Source organism: Galleria mellonella, unplaced genomic scaffold (genome assembly GCF_026898425.1).
Source record: "Galleria mellonella isolate WM207_F2 unplaced genomic scaffold, CSIRO_AGI_GalMel_v1 utg74, whole genome shotgun sequence".
Taxonomy (NCBI): Eukaryota; Metazoa; Arthropoda; class Insecta; order Lepidoptera; family Pyralidae; genus Galleria; species Galleria mellonella.
Genome location: NW_026442147.1, coordinates 3,402,508 through 3,419,754, shown reverse-complemented (window position 1 = coordinate 3,419,754; position 17,247 = coordinate 3,402,508). Strand labels below are relative to the sequence as shown.

Genomic DNA, 17,247 nt, shown 5'->3' with positions numbered 1-17,247 from the left:
TAATAATACTATTTGTCGATCACGAAGGCGAACATTAAGTACAACTAGTATATAAATATTCCTATAGATGTCACTGTTTTATAAACAACATCATGTATGCTGTCATAAATCTTGAAAATTAAATAAACTTCATTAATAAAGATTTTATTTTTACTGCCATATTTATCCATGTTATTAAAAATTACATAAATTTAAATATCATACTTAAAAGGAAGATTAATCTACACCATTTTTCAATGGCAACATTGACTATAGGTTTTTTTTTTTTTTTCTTTTTGAATAAGCTTTAGAGTTAGGTTAGAATTGTTTTGTTGTGATGTGTCAAAATTATAATTTGAATGCAACCTACGCCCTATGTATTTAATAAATTTATAAAACAATATGTTTTAGATAAAATTCCAAAGCAATAATTGGTTCTAAAATGTCCGTCGTAATAGAAACTACGCTTGGAGATATTACAGTAGATTTATACATAGAGCAAAGACCTGTGACATGTCTCAACTTTTTGAAGCTTTGCAAGATGAAATTCTACAATTACAATCTATTTCACACCATACGAAGTGGATTTATTGCTCAAACTGGAGATCCAACTGGCGAAGGATCGGGAGGACAGTCTATCTTTGGGTTACTGGAAGGTCCTGAAAAACGATTTTTTTCCGGTGAGAAAATGCCCAAGATCCGTCACACAAATGCTGGTTTGCTGTCCATGGTATGCACAGGAGATATGATGGTAGGTTCACAATTCTTTTTTACTTTAGCTCCAGATTTAGACTCATTAAATCCTGTACACTGTGTTATTGGAGAAGTGACTGAGGGCCATGATGTCTTAAGGAAACTCAATGAAGTAATTTGTGATGAGACATATCGACCATATCAGGATGTAAGAATCACACATACTGTTGTACTTGAGGACCCATTCAACGATCCAAAGGGTTTTAGAGCACCATCAAGATCTCCGTCTCCGAGTGCTGAGCGATTAAAAGGAGGTAGGATAGCTCCCGATGAAGAAATAGACGAAACACAAGGCAAAACTGCTGAAGAAATACAAGAACTAATAGAAGAAAAAGAAGCAAAAGCAAGAGCGACAATCTTGGAAATAGTTGGTGACTTACCTGATGCTGATATTGCTCCACCTGAAAATGTGCTTTTTGTATGTAAACTTAATCCAGTCACAACTGATGAAGATTTAGAAATAATTTTCAGTAGATTTGGTAAAATTGTGAGTTGTGAAGTAATAAGGGACAAAAAGACTGGGGACTCTTTGCAATATGCATTTATCGAATTTGCTGACAAAAAATATTGTGAAGAAGCTTATTTCAAAATGGACAATGTATTAATTGATGACAGACGTATCCATGTAGATTTCTCACAGTCTGTTTCTAAAATGAGATGGTTAGGAAAAGGAAGAGGTGTGAGATATTTTAATGATGAGGAAGCTAAACATAATCATAACAAGGAACAATCAAATAGACCAGAAGGCAAAGATAGAAGAGAAAATAAAGATAGACAATGGGGTGACAGAAATAAGAGATATGACAATGAGAAATGGAATAATCATGACACTGATAAACACAATGAAAAAAGACATCACTTGCACAAGACTAGAGATATGGAAAATCATAAAAGAAAAAGCAGAAGTAGAAGTAGATCTAGGTTAGAAAAATCAAGAAGTGATAAACGTGACAACAGTTCTCGAAATCAAAACTATTCTAAAAGCACAAATAATGAAGACTCCCACAAATATACTGATAATAAAGAAAGAGAAAATAGAAGTTCACATAGATCTAAAACACTAACTTCTACTAAATCACAACATTTGGAACACAATGACAAATATGATAGAAGAAAAAATTATGAGTACTCTAATAATAATGAAAAGGATATAAAAGAGTCACAAAGTAAATTAAAGCGTAAGCAATTTGAAGATACAGATTCACTACAAAATCATAAAAGAGTGAAGAAACATAAAAATATAGAACCACATACCCCATCTCCTGTCTCCAAGAAAAACAAATTAAACAGAAGGGAGAAAGATACGGATATAAAGAAAAAGAAGAAAAATGTAAAAAAGAAAAGAAAACCATCAACTTCATCTTCTGATAGTGAATCTTCAGACTCGAGCTCTTCTAGTAGTGATTCTAGTTCTTCTAGTGAAGATAGAAATAGAAAAAGAATTAAAAGAAGAAAAAAAAAATATTCATCATCCAGTAGTAGTGAGTCTAGTTCATCTTCATCTAGCACATCTAGCTCAGATTCAAGCAGTGAATCTACAAGTTCTAGCTCAAATAGTGAACCGAGTAAAAGAAAAAGAAATAAGAAACCCTCCAAAAGACACATTACAAAGAAATCTAAAAAGAAATCTTAATTTTTAGTATTTGACATAGTTTTCAAAGTGGTTTTCAAAATCATTTTTAAAAGTGGTTTGTGACTTTTGTTTTAATTATTGCTGTATTTATTCATTTTTATTTATTCAACATAGCAACTGAAAATTTAATGACTGTTACCAATCATACATTAGACAATTTAAATATAAATATTATTCTGTGTTGCCATTAGTTGATTTGCATGTAAATATGTACTTAGGTACATAATTAATATTCATATTATAAAATTGTATATTCACATACTTCACTATATTGTTTATTACTTATTTTCTACTATTACAACAGCTGGATGTTATATATTATTTAAATTTATGTCTGTGAATATTGAATATTTGTATATGTATGTATGAAAACTGTATGATAGAAATGTTATATTGGAATGTCATGTAATATGCTATATAATTAGTAATGATATTGTTAATATATATATATATATATATATTATTGGATGATAATGTAATTGTAATCCTGCCTGCGATAATGGTTTATACTAGTGGGGCATCACTGAAGTATGATAGGTGTGAATGAAAAGGCAATTCAGTTAGAGCATTGTGATGAATACATGATAATCAACCTCCACGCGGTTCCTCCTGGAAACCATAGTGGTTAATTCTTGTTCAATTGGTCACTATAATCCAACTGACCTGCCTTCATTCTCACCTGTTACCCTGCACTGGTACCCCACCAGCATATACCAATAACGCAGGCAGGGTTACCATTCCATCTTCACCCATTAAAAAAACAATCCTTTCCCCTCACTAATATATATTTCCCTATAATTAATAGCCTTAACTAGGATATGATAAAAAATTAATATAGAGTACAATCCAAATCCGTTGAGCTAGACTGAATTAAAAAAGTATTCTCAGTCCCAGAGCAATAATTATATCTGTGCCTAAATCTTGTTTACATAAAATAATATGCTTCAAGACTATAAGTATGTGAAGATAATAAAATGTATTCAATGTAATTGTTAACAAAAGGTCTACTACATAATCTAATTGGCCTATATTTTTTTTATATAATGTGATATCTTTGCCAATTTTAATCCCATTTGAATAATACTTTTTTTCAATCAATAAATATTGCTCTCATATTAATTTTATAATTAGAGGAACTGCAGCATATTTGGAATACTAGTTTTATTTTTGAGAATAAATTGAAAGAGGAACAGGATCGGTAGGTAAAAAATACATTTAATTATTGTCAAAGTATTAAACTTTAATAATGAGAACAATCAAATATAACAATCAAAAAATATAACAAAAAGTTAAAAGAGTCAAGATTTATAAAAAAAGAGGTGCCCATATGGAAGACAGGCGTGACAGATATGTATGTATGTATGTATGTATGCAACTAGAAAACTCCAAAAACTATATTTGACTTAGAGTGCAGGTAATTTGGAATATAGTATTCCAAAATACATTCACATTTTTTCTTTGTTTATTGCTTACACTTTTTCTTAGAAACTAATAGATTTCTTATCTTTGTAACAGTTTTATTAATCTTTAGTTCTCTAGATAATCAATCTTTTTCAATAATCAGTCACAATAAACACTGATCAGTGTTTAGTTTGAATTTATAGTTTACTATTCTTAGTTACTCTTGCAGTAATCACAAATATACACACCAGATTCATAACCATCACAAGCACCATGAACCCACAATTCGCACATTCAGTACTGTACCCATTCTTCACTCCTGTTATCCTCGCTATGTTTTCCGTTACAGAAATACACTCAACGTCTTCGTCAGTAGGGACTGCAATCTCATCTCTCTTGCTTCATCGTCGGAAGAGTCTGTGTTATTTCCAAATATAGCCCTAGGATTCGGATCTGATGAATCACTCTCTGTTATATTTCTTTTCCTTGTCTATTTTGCTATCTTTTTCTTGCTCTTTTCCTTAATATTTTCTCATTGTTTTGTTTTCTTTATCACACTTTTTAAATTGTGCATTCTCAAGATCTTTTTTTATATTAATAATATTTATAGAAGAACTTGAAATTACTGCCGATCTTGCTGGCTTACCGCCTCTAATGCTAGTATTCTTTTTTATCACTACTTATAAAATATGCATAAAATTTGGAATATTCCAAATTATGTTCACTCTCGGTATTCCAAATTAACAACACACCAACCTTACCTAAAAATCCATGTCACATTTTTTATTCTAGAAATATTCACCAAACCATTGTAACATCTTAAACTAACAAGGTCAACTAGCTGTTTAAATAATTACAATAAAAATTTAAAGTATTACAGTAAAGATTACAACGGATTGCATTCTTACCGAAAAAGTTTTCAAAACAAGTGTCTCGTTTCTTTGGAGCTGGTAGCTGGAATGTCCAAATGGTGTCCTGATTTTAACTATCTATGACTTCGTATATCGAATGGCGTTATGTTTACTTAAAAAAAACACAGATAGCGTTTATATTGATTCAGATATGGAACTATTCCAAATTACCTGCAGTATTCCAAATATTCTGCACTTCCTCTATTAATTGCTTTTGCTTTTTTCACCTATAGATACATTGTTTTTCTGTACTTAAATGAATAAATTAGAATGAAAAAGGTGGGTTTATAATATTTATTTATTATAAAATTAGACTAATTATAAAATTAATTTTTAGCCTCTAGTTTAATCACAATTTTTATAAGATAAATACTATAGGTATATAGTAGAACTATATATACTATCATTTTAAATATTAGTAGATAATTAATTAGTAGTAATTAATTTTTAACATAAGATATACTAGATACTTGAACTTCTCTGTTAATTTGATGTATACTATTTTTTTATGATTATAAGTTTTTTCCTACCTAAAATATTATGTTTCATTTGCTCTCAATTCCACACCTGTTATAGTTTAACCAAAGTGAGAAAAGTTATTTGCTGATGTACCTCTCTCTCGTTTTTCTGGCGTGATGTACTTGTGCTTGCATGGTTGTGTTTCAATTTGAAGGGTAGAATACAGCAGTGAATTTAAAGGATACGAACATAACAACTCAATTGTCGACAATGGCAACGCATACTGGTATTATGGGCGACACAGTGTATTTTTAACCAACTTCAAAAAGAAGGGTTTCTCAGTTCGGTTGTATTTTTTACACATATGTTTGTTACCTCATAACTCTGTCAGTTCTGAACCTATTTAGAAAATTCTTTTTTTATCTGAAAGAATATAATTACAGATTACAGAAATTTTATCGAAATAATTTTAGTACTTTAGTTTGTAGATCAAAATAACTGCTTTTGTCAGAATTGAAGTCGATTTTTTGTGGGGCATAATCTTTGATTATGTAAAATTGATAACTATATTTAAAGGTGACGTTAGCACTTCATCAGATGAGCCATCAGTCTGTTTGCTATTCTACATTATGTAAAAAAATATAAACGAACTCTAGTTTCATGGCGAGACGCAATTTTTTTTATGGGTGATAATAGAATGGTCACTTGCGCTATCGGTATACACTGGTGAGACACCAGTAACAGATGATAAATGAAACAGGGTAATTGGTCCATAGTCACATATTTATAAAGAATTAATCAAGATATGTATAGTACTTTTTAGAACCGCACCTCTCGGGGGGAAAAGGGATTATTAGTATGGGGCTCTAAGAGCCCCATTACTATCAATACAAGATCAGGTCGATCTCCACGTGGTTCTCTCTGGAAAACATCTTGGTTAATTCCCGTGAAATTTGTAGTCTAACTAACCTAACACCATCCTCACCTATCATCGCTCGCTGGTTCCCGCCATCGTATACCAATAGTGCAGGTGGGGTTAACATTCCATTATTATCCATAAAAAACGACCACTGGCATACGAGAAGAAAGAGACTATTGCTAATGGGGTCTAACAACTCTATTGCTTACAATATACCCTTCATGCGGTTCCCTCTGGGAACCATCATGGTTAACTTTTGTGATTTTTTTACTACGGGCCAACTGATCTGCTTTCCTCCTCGCCTATCATTTGTCACTGGTGCTTCGCCAATACATACTGATAGCGCAGGTGGATTCTTTTTTAATGGATGAAATGAAATGCGACTGGTATACACTGGCGGGGCACCAGTGAAGGATGAATGGTGAGGATAAAAAGGCAGGTCAGTTAGCCCACCGTAACGAATTCAACGATAAATTAATCACGACAGTTTCTAGGGGGAACCGCGTGCAGTTCGACCTGATATGGTATACTGATGGCAATGGGTACTAACATCCCCATTATTAATTATCGCTTCGTCCTGCGCAGGTGAGTTTACCTTCCATTTTACTCATAGAAAAGGCCGCTGACTTTTCTCGCATGTATGTAAATAAAATTGTATCATCTATGGAACTTAAAAACATATGTTTTTCTTTCCTCTCATGCTGCAAATATCTATGTTCGACAATAGACACTTCTCGTCAGTTGGACTGCAGGATCGGCTTAGGGGTGATCATAATTGGCAGCTTAAAGAAGCCTCACATCAGTAAAAGGTCGTATCAGCTTCAACGTTAGTGTTTTGACTGAACAAGGAGACTGCCATCATAAACAGAAAGAGGAAGTGCCGTGGAAATAATTTCTGGGGGCGCCAGGTAGACTAAATTGGGCATTGATGGACTGTCAGATCATTTGCCTCCCTAGCATTATTAATTAATAAATAAGTAGGAACTTTATTATACAGCTATGGTGGCAAACAAGCATACAGTCCTGTAACACCATGCGCGCGTTACCGACCCTTAGAAAACCTTAATACACCCTTTTTTTATAACCCCATGCTGTAGTCTTTATACATATTGATATTAAGAGCCATACGTTCACTATTTCGACAGAGTACATGGTGTGACGGGAAATCATAAAACATGTCAAATTTCCAATGTGGTGGGTATATATGTGTACCTATAACGTGTTTACAGGACGTGATATGCCGCCTCGGAATACCTACTAAATGGACCAGTTAGCTTTTGTACGGTTAAAGTGACTGAACGAGAAAATGGCCCTCGTTTATAACGCTATTGTGTATGTACTCCATCGTGGGCACATCTCAGACGATATGCATTATATTTTATTCCGCATTACACTTATCTTTCATCGATCGGCTTATTAGTATGTTAATGTTAAACAACTTTAGTCACCCAGCTTGTCTCACCTGGTTGCGAGTTCGATCTTCGCACAAACATTTGCACCTTTTCGTGTTGATGTCTGTTTGTATTAGTTTGGGCGTTTTCTATATATATTAAGTGTTTTGTAAACAAGTAGATTTTGATTTGTTTTACAAAGTAAATCGTCATCTTCTTATAAAAGAAAATTGAAATGGATTCAATTGATAATTTGTGAATGTCGTGACGAACTTACTTATCAAAAACATACAGAAAAAAATAGATAATTACTGCAAATGAAAAATATGTAGAGCTCAAATGTGTTATAGTATGCCGAATGATCTTGGATGTAGATGGTACAAACTATTATTTTACCTACTATGAATGAATCAATCAACTATGGACAATAACAAAAAGTGATGGTGGTAAAAGCACTAGCGGCTGCGTAGGTATCTAAGTACCCATAATAAGGAGAATGAGATCATTACGTGAATTAAAGGCACAGACTTGAAAACAACTTTCATTCGTCCGTAGAAAGAAATATAAAGCTGTAGCCTGTTTAATGTAACGTAATTAATAAGTACCGACGCCTCTACTCCGCCGTCTGGACTCATTTTCCTTGCAATAATATTCTTGTATGAAGGGCTTGTTTAGCTTAGCAGGGTTAGACGTCACAGCGACAGGGTCGAACTAAGATAAGAGAAGACCATGTGTAGAAACAACTAGAACTTATTATAAAAGGTAGCTACACAAAAATAAATATAAAGCCAGCCAGTTCTGGCTATTATTTTATTATGGATAAATGAATTACCTATAAATTCATGGTTCCAGAAACAACAAGGACATTATTTATTAGCCTCCCATTTTTTTAATAGATGAAAATAAAATGGTACACGCGCCTATGCTAATGTTATATAAGATGGATCAGTAACGATGAAATCTGATCAGTTGGCTCTTCAAGCGCGTAGAATTAGTAAAGGATTAACTTTTTTTACAATACGTCATCTGAATAGTGTTTGTTGCTCGAAGAAATCGCCAGGCAATCCAAACTAAAGGCAACGAGATGGGCCGGGTTTCCTTTAATATGGTTGAACACGATAGCTAACTCATCCGTCATACTCGCGAACGGGTGCTTCTTACAAGGACTAGTCTGTTCAAGAATACTAGTACTTTAATTGTGGTTTTTATCTACATGAAATTTGTGATAGTCATTTTATCAAACGACAAAGTAAACATAACTTTCTTCTTGTTTTGTTCTTCTTAGTTGAAATTGCATTCTGAACTGGACGACAAATTCATAAAAAATTAATATGAAAAATTATTCAAACCTAATTCTCTGCATTTGACAGATATTATAACTGGCAAATAGAACTATCTAGCTATTACAAATAAAGATGTGTAATATCCGATATCTATATATTGAGTTCTTCAGGATATTGATGACGACCCATTGCGATATCGCCCATATATGTTAACATTACGAGTGGATTCTTCTTTCGAACATTATATATTGGATAACCGATGGTTAATATATCTGTTATTGAGCCGATATACGTAGAGACATTGTAACTACAGTATATAGATGTTGCTATATATTACCTACCCTTAATTACAAGTAATTCAATTCCGTCTTACTTCTAAGAGTATTAGTAGGAACGTGATCTGGAAATAAGGAAAATTCATCTCAAGTTAACATGGATAGGAAACACTGTGTTTCGGTCTGAATAACCAAAATGGATAAGAAAATCATTTCTTTACATATTTTTTTTTCTTTCAATTCGTTTATTATATCACTGGCATATAAATATGAGTAGTCAGTTCGTCCCTGTGCTATTCATTGCGCTCATTGCGCATGTCGCGAATTTATCGACAGGAGCAGTAGGTTTCCTCTCCAGCTTGGGCTCTGGTAGACAACACTCGCTCTCTGCTTGCGGATAATCCACACTCATTTTACGCACTTTTATTATTGCTCTTTTATAAAGGATTCACAATATTCACATTTACAATCTGTGACTATGTTACTAATCGCCCTTACCGCGTTGTCCGCGGTGCTACTTGTGTGTGATGGGGTGCCAACGCCTACGAACGCCAAAGGTAATTTTTTTAATATAATTATTTAAGTAGTCGTGCAATTTCCGTCGCTTATTATGTGATTGCTTTGTAAATGCTATAGAGTTGTGATTGTTTTGACTAGTATATTGATCAGTCGGAGGGGGCCTGGCCACAATCTATATTTAGCAACAGGTGGTCTGCGCGCCGGATTGTTGCTGCGTAGATTCCACCTTTTACCGGGTATTCATTGTGACCTTTCACTTACAATGACCTAAAAATAGAGGTTCCATCGATTGTTTCTATTCATTAATTAGTATCTTAAAAGCCGTTTTTTGTTTCTCATTATATTTTCAAACTGAATTCTGAAATAGGAAGTAAAAAAGTGGATCTAGATAAAGAATGAAAATATAATTTAGATAAGAAGATATTTCCACTGTTAAGGAACTTATTTCACAATCTTTTGCAATTTTTTTTTATTATTGAAAGAATAGCAAGCTAGGTTTCATCTAATTGTAGTTATCCCTATGTTCCATGAAAATTAACAACATCTAAGGAATTTTCAATATATTGCCAGCCTTTTAGAAAGGAATAGATAAGCTTTCTTTTTAAAAACTTCATGTGGAATTTGTTTCGAAAAATCTCTACATTTCAATGGTGTTCTAACTTCAAATTAGGTACCAATAATGCACTCTGTAAGTTCATTGCATATCTGATTTGTATTAAATTACTCAAAATGTTAGTAACTTGAATAGACGAATAATTCAATGATCCAAATATATATATTCCATACACCCAAAAAAGATAACCCTACCCTCCTCTCTTCAAAAGACGGTTAAAATATATTATTATTGTAATTACAGAAATTAAATATATAGTAAATATTCTTTAGATCGACTCTCAATTTACAAGACCTTTTCATTGCATTCCCAGTACATTGCGTATGTTTTGAAATTTCTGAGTTGTAGAAAAATATGTAGGTATCACTCAACGACATCATCATCATCATCATCATAGCTTACCACGAATCTCTCCTAATAAGAAAGATTTAATATTCCCTCTCTAGCACCGAAATTATATGTATTGTAATTTGTATGTTGCACATAAAGTTTGCTGAAAAACGTCCCGTAGATACTTATTATGAAAAACCCCATCGACCGACTCTTAATTTAGTGAAATAAATAATGTATACTAAAAAATACAGACGAAGAAGAAAAAAATCATTTTCAATACATTATCAATAAATTTACGATTCTAATCAACCTCTGAAATATAATACATACATAGACCATGATTATTATTGTGCAAACTTTTCTCTGTTGCTTTTATATTAGGTTAACATGCATATGTTTTGCTCGCTTCGGTATGTGCCTGTTTGTCATTAATATCGTTATACTTTTTACTTATCTGCAATTAAAAACAGCATATTTTTTAAAAGACTATGCTACAACCGATATAAAAATACTATCTACCTTTACGATCATTGTAAAATTAATTATTGCCAAAATATCTATTAGATAAATTAAATTTTAGATGGCGGTCCAATTGGTGAACTACCAGAAAATTGGGACCAAACAAAAGACGACACACAATCGTTATTCCTGAACAAGAGTGACAAAAACGATCTGGAGCCGTATCCACTAGCTCTCAGTGAAGAAGGTATGGCCACACCAAAGCGAGCCTTATCACAGTGACGAACTAAGGGATTGGGTGGATGGGACGATGGATTATAACAGCTTTAAGTACTAAAACCTACATGCCTGCTTTTTAATGAAATTAGAAGCCGTCTCGATTACATTTAATTCCTTAGTTTGCTACTACCTCATCCACATTCATATTAATTTACTACGTAATAAAAAATGGAAAAAATCAAAAATAGAATGACTAAATAATTTTGAAAAAAAATTATATAACCTAATTACTTACAAATTATATAGATGTCGTGACCAGATCAAACGTCAGATCTTAGAATTGATCACTTCATGATATGTCCAACCCTTAGTGCCTTGTTTGCCTTACGGATTGTAACTAATGCGAACTACCAGTCTCATTGCTAGCGATATACCCTGTCAATTGCCACGTGGTCCCTCCTAGAAACCGTCGTGCTAAATTCCAAATATATTCATCGCGATGGGCTAACTAACCTGCTTTTTCATTCTCACCTAACATACCTCGCCAGCATATATCGTTAGCGCAAACGGGGTTACCATTTCATTATCAGCCATTGAAAAACTCTTAGAGCCATTTCATGAAATGGTTTTATTTCATGATATGGAAAATATCCACTACCCATATCATGTGGGCTGGCCAGATCAATGAATAAAGCAACCGTTGACGATATAAAAAACTAATTGCGTGGCTTCATGATATGATCAAACATTAGTGATCATATTTTTATTCATTTATATTTTTCTGTACACAAAGATTACACTTATAATTTATTTTGAATAAAGATGTGCAACAGGCGAATTAAACTCTATAAGAGTTCTGTTCCAGCAAACCAAAAATGTTGTAAAAATGATCCATCGATAGAGGCGCTGATATTAATTTATTTTTATAATGCATCATGGCGGCGAACAATTTTATTATTTTCAATTTTACACAATTTTAATAAACCCTCGTGGGTGCTCATGCTCTTTTGGTGACTAGGCCCATCATCTTTATTTAAACTGAAAAAGGACACTGTTTGCTGAACAAGTAAATGCGACCTATACAGTAAATAATAAGAAGCCCTATATTAAACCAATCATAAATTGAGATATCATCATAATCTAATCATATCATCAAATCTTGACGTTTAAACAATATAGTCAGTTTTAGTTGACCATATTATGAAATAAAATTGTTTTAGAAAATGGTCGTCCACATCATGAAGTGATCAGTTCTAAGATCTGGCCACGACATAGACAATTCATATTAGTCGATTGTGATAAATAGGGATGTGGATATTATTCACTATAGCTGTAGCCGCTTAGATTGCTTGAATTACGACTATGGGCTACATATGGGCCATACATATCTTGAGAATATCTATGGCCCATCTGTATGCCAAATAAATTTCAGTTATAACCCATAACATTACATAAAGTAACACTTGAACAGCTGCTTCCTTCTAAAGGCGACAGCCTTTGGAAGAAGTGGTGGGTAGATAAATCGCTCCCTACCAAATACAACAAATGTGTGTTACACAAGAAACTACAACAGTCGGCAAATACCTCTGATTACCCCAATACAGTTTATATTCGTGAGCATATTTTTTTCATTTATAATTTTAAAAATTAATAAAATGGAATAACCATCTTTTATAATTGTTAGTAGGTATATGTCAAATACTGACTGCATAATTTCTTAATTTAGATTTTAAGTATTTATATCTGTTATAATATCTTAAATAAGATTATCTTTTCAGGTAATGTAGAAGGTTATGAGCAAGGAGTAGAACAACGATTCGACTCGCCACAGTCCACTGGAGAACTAGACAATCTGATCATGAGGCCCGAATTATATGGTGAGCCTCCAGCAATGGAAGGCTTGTCGTCAGGGTACGACTCCCGACGACGCAAACGTGGCAGTGGCACTAAAGTGGGAGGAGCAGGCGCTGCCACCAAAGTTGCCACCAAGTCAGGCTCAGGAAAGAAAAATCTAAAGTAAATACGGTTTTTACATCTTGAATAATTGTGTGTTGAAGTAGTTTGAAAGTAGCAGTAGCGAAATAAAAATTTAAAAATAACTTTAATTTTGTAGACAGGCATCTGATACGCAGAAATCTTTTGTGTATGCATATTTTAAGGCAGGACATTATTTGTCCACTGCTAAACAAAGACCTACACCATAGACTACAGTCTATAGGGAACAGTTTTGAGCTCTCAGTATCCACTAACTTCCTACAATACATTTGAGATCGTCACTCAATCTAGTAGAGAGTCGTCCTATACTACGTTTGCCTGTACGGGATCGTCACTCAACAACCTTTTCTCTCATACTCGTATATCCAGCATACCTAAAAGGCTTTATTATAATAATTATTATGACTATATTGATGACTATATGAGAAAACCATAGAAAAAGACTGAATAAAAGATGATGCAATAAAAAAGGATGTAAATTTCGAGATAACAGCAAAAGAACGATGAAATCACTATCATCATTTCATGATATCTAAAACATGACTTTATCCTTAGGTCCGAGGAACATGACGCTCTCTCTCCTTTAGACTCAGCATCACATGATCAAGATGCTCATCGCCGCAAACGTGGCAGTGGAACTAAAGTAGGCGGAGCGGCGGCTTCCGCAAAAACAGCTACCAAAAACTCCGGCGGAAATAAGAAAAACTTCAGGTTAAATTGTTTACTAAATCTTTTTAGTACGTCTAACTAGCACTTACCTATTTGTGTATCATGTGTATATACAAGAAAAAGTAAAGCGTCTTACATATAAATAAATTTACATTTGGCTTTAATTATTTATTATTAAGTCTTTGATTTGTGTTTAACGGAACTTCATTATAATATACTATACTATATATTACTTATACGCCAGTAATTACATAATGAAATGTAATGACACCCCGTTGATCGGTCCGAAGTAGAGTATAAATTACAAAATAAAAATTATATAAAAACCCTTTATAGGTATACGAAAGAACTAATTGAACACTACTATTATATATGTTCTGAGTGCAATTCACACTTTCCGGATTTTATTTATGAACTTAGTGTAAAATATAATAAAATTATTCTCTTATTCAGGCCCATTTCGGAACGCCGCAAACGTGACTCTGGCCTTAGTGCGGCTGATGTTCGAGCTCTACTAAATTTATGGGAAGCACAAGAACGTAGAAAGCAGGAATGGAATGCCAACCAATGGGCTGCCGATCGCTACTACGGACGTGTGAACACAGTTGAAGATGAACAGCCTGAAGTGGATGAGAATGGTGACATTTGGTATAATGAACCAGTTGTAATTAGCCCACGAGAGCGAGAGTATCCTCATCATTCATACTTTTCAGAACAGAACCGTATGGCTATGACTCACGGCTACCCAGACATGTACCAAGTAGACCCGTCTGAACTTGCACAGCGGTACGAGGAAGCACGTCGCAAAAGGCAATACGCAAATAAAGTGAAACGCTTCATGGTAGCACGGAAGCGTTCTGATAATATGATGCATCAAAACAATTACAGACCCCGGGATGATCTGTATACTCTTGCAGAACTTCTTCGCTCTGCGCCAAGAATCCAAGAACAGGAGATTCCAGTTTACCGGCGACTGATACTTTAAAGCAGTCTTGTGGAGGAAGGTGTCCATTCGAAAGATCCTGTGAGTCGGATTATCAAAAAAGAATGAATACAGGTCCTACGATTAGCATGTCTTAAATCTGGAAAAACAATTCGTCATTCAGGATATGTGTTGCCCGAAGGGCAATATGGCATAATTTGGGGCGGGAGATTGTCGCGCATTTAATTCGCAGTGTGTAGCGGATACCTACCAATTTAGTAATAGACAAGATCGTATTATTAATGCCATTTTATTATATAAATATGTATTATTTTATTTGTTGAATATAAATGGCCTACATTCAATTCCTTTTATTTAAAATTCGAATTTTCTTTTAAGTATAAAATTACGAAAATAATTGTGTAATATTTCTGTTTTACTTAGTATCATTCTATTGTTGCATATCTGTGAAACATTATAGAGTACTAAATTTTTAAATTACCTATAATCAAATTTAATTAGATAGATATATGTCTAGTTTCTTCGAATATTAATAGTCTGATGTGAAGTTAAACTTCACATTTCATTTAATATATTTAGTGTTAGATTTTATGTGTAAATGGTAAACTGCTGTATTAAACTAGTATTATCTTATAAATAGAGTTTTATTTACAATAACACATAATATATATTTATTTTAAATGTATGTCTCAATTTTAGGTAGTTAAGAGGTTATAAAAGTTACATTTTTGTTGTTGGTAAATAAAATTTATAGAAACCACAAATCAGATACATACTCATTATGATAAAAATATATATGCTCACTCCTGTAATCACCGATGTGGTAGTCAGATGTATTAAAATTAAAATACATCTCAATAAGTATTCTATTTATATATAAGTTTTAGTTCTATTGATGTTATAGAATAATATATACCTCAGTGACCTATACTCATAAATTGCCAAAATACTGTTAGGTGAAGGTCGCAAAATAAGCTTTTAAGAGAAATATAAGAAAATAAAAAAATCAGTATAAAAATATAAAAGACGGATTATGATGGCCAGTAACATAAAAAGCGTATTATGATGGCCAGTAATACGCCACAACTTTAATAATCTGGTCGGTGGTAATAAAAAAATAATAATTAATTATGCAAATTCATTCCTGTCAATGTCAGATACCATTAAGAATATGCGGTAACGACTACTATTTAACATAATTTAAGGAAAATTATAAACTTACTATGAATGAAGAATCCCATAATATAGTAAGCGAAAAATACCTTCCCGGAGAAATATTACAAAGAAACGTCACTTCTAGTAACAAGAATTTGGAGATATTAGAAGATGGCCAAATCCACTCGAGGCCAAAGTATGAAACATTTTGTTGGTTTTTCAATTACACTAATATGTTCATATTGCGATTATTCAAAGATTTATTCCAATCCGTCTTGCGTTATTTTTATTCCGATTGCGTTATACCGGACCATATCGTGGAATTAATGAGGGTACAGAAAAACCTTCGTATAGAACATGATCCTGTGTATATCAGGTACAAATCTATAAATTCGTGTCGTATATCTATGATAGAGTGCTCAACCAAAACAATTTCATTAGTTCCAGACAGTGTCACCAGATCCGAAACTCACAGTTTTCAATGAGAAAATTTTTCAAAACTTTTAAGTCATATATTGTTTCTAGTAAAGATGACATCAGCTTGCGATGTGTTCTTAACAAAGACCAATTCAATAATAATCATAGATGATATATACATAACAAAAAGCCAATATTTGTAACTATAGATTATAAGATTTTAATAAACCACAGAAACAACAAAGATTACACGGTGTCCAAAAAACAATTGACCACAAATGTTATATCTAATAGGGCATTAATCAGCACAGGACATAAAAATGCTATTTCTCTTACAGACATGAAAAGGTCAGAATTCAGGAATGAGTTTCAAATGTTTGACGTAAATCTTCAAAATGAAAAAAAATTGCACTAGATGACAATGATAATGATACCGAATCAATAGTTATTTCGTACGAAATAATGATACATTTATAGATCTTAAATTCCTAAAATGAAAACTATTATAGAAGGAGAGCAATTCACACTATTTTCAATTCCTTGTAAAAGTGAAATGCCGTCTGATATGAAATTGAAACATAATGAATAAATGCTTCTATTATATATTACCATTATTGTCACTGAATTTGCACTTCATTTAAAATTCAATTAAAATTCATTGAAATTTATTTATCTTTTTTTTTACTAATTAATAATATTTTTTGTTTATTAATTATTCCTAATTTGTAAAAGTTTTCATTAAATATAATTGTAACGTTCAGCAGTACCTTGTCACACCATTTTACTTTTAAGCGACTTTCAGCCGAAGAATTCCCCTGTTCTGCAAGCAACCAAACATATGGTATTAATTACCATAGCCAATTAATTCTTAAAGCAGGCTTTACGTGTATGTTTTCGAAAGTAGAGGGACCTATTCACCAC

The 17,247-nt window shown here is 32.9% G+C and overlaps 2 protein-coding genes across 3 annotated transcripts; both read left to right on the top strand.

Annotated features, from left to right (window-relative positions):
* The first annotated feature begins 273 nt into the window (after positions 1-273).
* Positions 274-3,492, top strand: LOC113515968 (peptidyl-prolyl cis-trans isomerase sig-7). The gene has a single exon (XM_026900278.3). The coding sequence runs from the start codon at positions 422-424 to the stop codon at positions 2,363-2,365; it is 1,944 nt and encodes a 647-aa protein (XP_026756079.2). The 5' UTR covers positions 274-421; the 3' UTR covers positions 2,366-3,492.
* Positions 3,493-9,329: 5,837 nt separating this feature from the next.
* On the top strand, positions 9,330-15,391 carry LOC113516120 (putative neuropeptide precursor protein). Of its 2 annotated transcripts, XM_026900492.3 has the most exons (5): positions 9,330-9,561; positions 11,050-11,175; positions 12,926-13,163; positions 13,698-13,853; positions 14,265-15,391. In XM_026900492.3, the coding sequence occupies exons 1-5, from the start codon at positions 9,483-9,485 to the stop codon at positions 14,794-14,796; spliced, it is 1,131 nt and encodes a 376-aa protein (XP_026756293.2). In that variant the 5' UTR covers positions 9,330-9,482; the 3' UTR covers positions 14,797-15,391. The 2 variants fall into 2 exon arrangements, with proteins under 2 accessions (XP_026756293.2, XP_026756294.2); XM_026900493.3 differs by lacking the exon at positions 11,050-11,175.
* The last annotated feature ends 1,856 nt before the right edge of the window (positions 15,392-17,247 follow it).